General features: G+C 46.6%; 1 protein-coding gene across 1 annotated transcript; it reads right to left on the minus strand.

Moving 5' to 3' along the window:
• Positions 1 to 5019: 5019 nt before the first annotated feature.
• LOC146341589 (olfactory receptor 14A16-like) lies at positions 5020 to 6000 on the minus strand. Its single transcript, XM_084807558.1, has one exon. It carries the CDS (start codon positions 5998 to 6000, stop codon positions 5020 to 5022), a length of 981 nt encoding a protein of 326 aa, XP_084663684.1.

Consider the following 6000-nt stretch of genomic DNA (forward strand, 5'->3'; position numbering starts at 1 on the left):
AAAGGAATTCCTAGAAATGGTTTTGATGCCATCCATGTGCATGATTACCAATGTATGAGGATTTTGTTTCAGTTTGGAAATAACTTGAAAATGTTTGCAAGTACCTTAGAGATGTCAGAGAATTCCACCACGGATCTTGGTGAGGCTGAATGCCAGTGCATTCGGCCCCCCAAAATCTATGGTGGAATGAAGCTCCCCCCCCTAAAGCCCGTGAAAAGCATGTGAAACAGAGCACTTACCTGCTGCCATTTGTGCTGCTTTGCGAATGGCAGCTGTGTCTGCAGCCGCCATTCACTTCTTCATTATAGCAGCAATAGGCTATGTAAATACTTATGTATCCTATCACGGCTAAGGCAGGGCCACCATTTGGGTCCCTGCGGAGGCCATGATAGGCTGCATAAGTATTTACTAGGGGTGAACGAAAGTCACTTACCTTTTCTCGCAGCTTTTTTGCGGTGGGGGGGAGCGCTTCGCTGCTCCCCCTGCGAAGTTCAGGCCGGGGGGGGAGGCTTCCCGCCTCGCCCGGCCGAAATTCAGGCCGGGGGGGAGGCTTCCCGCCTCACCCGGCCGAAATTCAGGCCGGGGAGGAGGCTTCCCGCCTCGCCCAGCCGCGAACACGAAAGTAAAAAAAAAAAAAAAAAAAGTCCCCTGATAGGCTACGTGACGATTCACGTAGCCTATCACGGCTAGATCTGGAAAGTCAGCCGTGATAGGCTACATGAATTGTCACGTAGCCTATCACGGGTGACTTTAAAAAAAAAAAAAAAGCGCGTACGCGAATGGCGGCCCCCATAGGGAGCCGCCATTCGCGTTCCTTATTTAGTTGCTGTAGTCTACGTCAATGTTTACGTAGACTACGGCAAAAATAAGGGCAACGCAAATAGCGTTGCCCTTATTTTCGCCGTAGTCTATGTAAACATTGACGTAGACTACAGCGACCAAATAAGGAAGGGGAATGGCGGCTCCCTATGGGGGCCGCCATTATCCGTACACACTTTTTTTTTTTTTTAAGTCACCCGTGATAGGCTACGTGACGATTCACGTAGCCTATCACGGCTGACTTTGCAAATCTTGCCGTGATAGGCTACGTGAATCGTCACGTAGCCTATCAGGGGACGTTTTTTTTTTTTCTTTCATTGCAATGGCGGGGGTGGCAGCCGGTCGAAAGACCGGCTGCCGCTCCCGCCCCGCTCGAACACCCACCGAACCGCCAGCCGGACCCGCCGCCGGGAGGGACATTCAGGGAAGGTAAGTCCCGTCCCGGGGGGGGGCGGGGGGCGGGGGGGCGGAGGATTTCTCCCCGAAACTTGTTCGGGGGGCCGAACACGTTGGCGCTCGGCCCCCCGAAGTTTCGGGGAGAAATTCTCCGCCATCCCTAGTATTTACGCAGCCTATCACGGCAAAAATAAAAAAAGGGAACGCAAATGGCGGCGGCTACGACGGCTGCCATTTGCTTTCCCTTTTTTTTTTGCCGTGATAGGCTTAGGGGTGAACGAAAGTCACTTACCTTTTCTCGCAGCTTTTTCGCGGTGGGGGGGAGCGCTTCGCTGCTCCCCCCGCGAAGTTCAGGCCGGGGGGGGAGGCTTCCCACCTCGCCCGGCCGAAATTCAGGCCGGGGGGGGGAGGCTTCCCGCCTCGCCCGGCTGAAATTCAGGCCGGGGAGGAGGCTTCCCGCCTCGCCTGGCTGCGAACACGAAAGTTAAAAAAAAAAAAAAACGTCCCCTGATAGGCTACGTGACGATTCACGTAGCCTATCATGGCTAGATCTGGAAAGTCAGCCGTGATAGGCTACGTGAATCGTCACGTAGCCTATCACGGGTGACTTTTAAAAAAAAAAAGCGCGTACGCGAATGGCGGCCCCCATAGGGAGCCGCCATTCGCGTTCCTTATTTAGTTGCTGTAGTCTACGTCAATGTTTACATAGACTACGGCGAAAATAAGGGCAACGCAAATAGCCACCATTTGCATACCTGTGCAGGCTGCCCAGTGGCTGGATGTCCGGCTGCAGGCAGCCCTGGCCAGCGGCTCCACGGAGTCGCTGCAGAGTGGAGCCGGCCGGGGAGAATTTTTGGGGGAGGGACTTTCGTACATCCCTAAAGTACCTGAACTTGCCTTTCACATTTACAAAATGTGTACTTGAAGAATGTGCAACTTTCTCAAAATACACATGGTTTAAATCTCACACAGTTAGGGATGTTGGAGAATTCCACCACGGACTCCAGTGAGGCTGGATTCTTTAGAATCTGCCCCCCCGCCGGAGTCCATGGTGGAATGGGGCAATCCTCCATGCCACCCCACAGAATTTTCCTGGGATGGAGCCTACCTGGCAGCAGCAGCGGCTCCAGCGGTGGCTCCGGTGGTGGCAGCGGCAGTTCCACGTGGTCTTCCAGCTGCTGCTGGACTGTGGCCACATTTGTGCCCCTGTCTTTTGCCGTGATAGGCTACGTAAATATATACGTAGCCTATCATGGCTAACGCAGGGACACAAATGGTGTAGCGGCCATCATTTGCATTCCTGCCTTTTGCCATGATAGGCTACATAAATATATACGTAGCCTATCATGGCTGCAGCAGGGACACATATGGCGGCCACTACAGCAGCTGCCATTTGCAGCCACCGCCCAGCAGCAGACGGAGGTCCGGCTGTGAGTGGCCCTGGCCAGCAGCTCCGCGGAGTTGCCTCGGAGCAGAGCCAGCCGGGGAGGATTCCAGGGGTGGGATGGAGCACCTCCCTTCCACTGCAGATGGCCCCAGCAGAACAAGGTAAGTACACCCCTACACACAGCATAGGATATGGGGAAAATTTGGGCAATCTTGGAAATTTGCACAAATTTCAGAATTGTTTGTGTAACTTTCACATTCGATAATTGTTGATGATTTCACACTATTTTCTTGTTCATGGACAATGAATAGCAATCACAAGAGCAACCACAAATCAAGGAGAGATAAGCAGTGAGTTGATGTCTGGAAAATCTTGGTGAACTTGAACATTGCCCATTTGCCCCTCCTTATGCACGATGAACATGTACTTCAAGGTCCTGCTCTCCCACATGATTGTTTTCTGTCTCCAAGATCTGTGGCCAATTTCTCAACATTCCTTCACCCCGAGGTAGACACTATGATGGAAATCAAGGGTTTTTCTACATGAAGCTTTTAACCCACCACTTTATTGAGACACCTGTTTCCAGCAACCCTCTTGATCAGATTAAGATAGGCTCCTTTACACATATCCCCCCCCCCCCGGGAGGGGTTCTTTCTCTTACTTTTTCTATGTTCCATTACACAACTAGGTGGCGGTGTGGTATAGTGGAACTGCAGAACTAGATTAGGGTTTCAAGCTGCCATTCAGCAATATACTAGACATTCCTTGTTAGACAAAAAATAACAATGCTAAAATAGTTGGAAAGCACAGAAGAGGTCCTGGGGGATGACAATATCATTTAAGGCACCCACAAACTACCTTGTTGAGGAATTGCAAGCACATAGTACATCCACCAAAGGCTCTAACATCATAATGAGAATTTAGAAAGAGCAATATTTACTACTGACATAAAATTGGTGCAATTTTTCAGAATAATTTTATACATTGCCTTACCTAATTAGTAAAATAAATAGCAAGAGCTTTTCTTAAGTGGCCAGTGACATAAAGTAGCATTGCATTTTTATGGAGAGCTACCTCAGTCCTTACATATGTCTTCCATTATACTTGCATAATAGTTATACGATTCAGGCCAGTAATGCATGAAATCCAGTCTCTGAATTCTTCTTTTGCCATGACCTTTATTTCCTTGTTTGTTATGTTACTCTTTGAAATGCCATCTAAACAAATGCCACAAAAATAGGGTTTTTTTAAAAAAAAAAATCCCTGAGCCTTACCCCTATGGGTAAAAGGCTCATGGGACTGGCCGGCCCAAATGCTTGTAGTATTCAAGTAAATATTTCCAATGGTGTAGAATAAAAAAGGATGCAATTCTAGGGATGTATGAGAAATTCATTTCAGTTAGGTTTTGAAAAAGCATTTACCCATTTTGCATCTTTCAGACCAAAGAAAGACTCAGAAACTGTCTTTGGTCCAAGTCCGGACATTTCTGAGCCTGCAATATCAATCACAGACCAAAAAAATATGTTCAACAATATGTGGACATTTGAAAACTGTGCATGAAGAAATTTGTACTTTTGAAAAATGAGCACAGACACTCTTTAATCAAAGGGAGAAGAAGGTGCATTTAAAAATCCACAGAATTGATGCATTGGGGGGGTGCATAAAGATGTACAGATTTTAATGCAAAAAGGAAAAAAAATATGATATAGACTTGAGATAGAATGAGGTTTGACAGGAATTCAGGGAACTTCAGTGAACCTGTGTTTTGCTGATTTGCACATCTCATTGCAGCTCCCCCATGTGGTCAGTAAAGGGTGCCATTGATCTTACACTTGCACAAGAAAAAATATAAAATGAATTCTGAGAAAAGTTGCCCCTGTACTATATCACTGAGACCCAAACACATTACATTACTTTCCCTTTTTTTACACCAATCTAAGTGTGTGGGGTAATTTGGACAGCGAGCCTATCAATGAATGGAGGGGGGACGTTAACCCTTTCCCCCCACTTTCGTTCTGATATGTATGCCCCAAGTGTGCAATTTAAATTGGCAAATACTGATCCATTAATGCAAATAGATCATTAACTGGCAATCTAAATCACAGGCATGGGTCGCTCAATCTGGATCAGAACTACAGCTGCAGAGGATCGTTAGAGATAAATGTCTATTTATCTGGTATACAGACATGGATCTGCTTAATCTAGTTTGAAGCCCTGCTCTTGTTTGAAGCCTTGCTCAATATAGAATCATAGAACAGTAGGGTGGGAAGGGGCCAACAAGACCATCAAGTCCAATCCCCTGCTCAGTGGTTCGGATCCATACTGAGCTCCCTGCCTTTCACTAGATTAATTAAGGCATATTTCCCAGCTATATCTTTAAAGTAACATGCACTTTGGCTTTGATTTATGCAAAAACATCACCTTTGTGGAACAAGATTGGAGAAGGTATGCATAGAATAGAAGATCAAATGCAATAGCTTCAACAGAGCATGTTTTATCTCCTTGTTTCTCATGCTGTAGATTAGAGGATTCATCAAGGGGGGGACCATTGAATATATCATAGTAAATGCCAAATCCAGCACTGGGGTGGAATTAGAGGTGGGCTTCAGGTAAGCAAAGCATCCAATGGATACAAATATGGAGACAACAATGAGGTGGGGAAGGCAAGTTGAGAAAGCTTTTTGTCTTCCCTGCACAGAGGGGATTCTCAGCACTGCCGTGAAGATGTGCACGTAAGTCACAACAATGAAAATAAAGCAGCCTAACACAATGATGCAGCTTAAAGAAATAACTCCCATTTCAAATATGTACAAGTCAGAGCAGGCCAGCTTAAGTAACTCTGGGATTTCACAGAAAAACTGATTGACGATGTTGGAGCAAAAGCGGGGTGCAAAGGTGCCTCCGGTGTGTAACACAGCACAGAGAGTGCTGCTGATCCATACAGCAGTAACCATCTGAATGCAGGCTTGCTTATTCATCATCATCTCATATTGTAATGGATGGCAAATGGCAACATACCGATCATATGCCATGACCGTGAGAAGAAAGAAATCAGAGATCAAAAACAAGAGAAACAGGAGGACTTGAGCAACACATCCAGAATAAGAAATATGTCTGGAATTGAAGAGTGAATTGGCCATGGCTTTGGGGAAAATGACTGAAACTTGTCCCACATCCTGTATGGCCAAGTTCATCAGAAAGAAGTACATGGGGGTGTGTAAGCGGTGGTCAGAGACAACTGCAGAGATGATGAGAACACTTCCCGCAACTGCTGCCACATAGAAAACAAGGAATCCACTGAAGTACAGAATCTGCAGTCCCCGAACTGTTGAAAATTCCAAGAGAAGAAACTCTGACAGAAAGGAGTCATTCATGATATGTTGCTCCTTAAGAAGCAT

Source organism: Heloderma suspectum, chromosome 6, assembly GCF_057233095.1.
Source record: "Heloderma suspectum isolate Gila_16-S chromosome 6, 16-S_ref, whole genome shotgun sequence".
Classification (NCBI taxonomy): Eukaryota; Metazoa; Chordata; class Lepidosauria; order Squamata; family Helodermatidae; genus Heloderma; species Heloderma suspectum.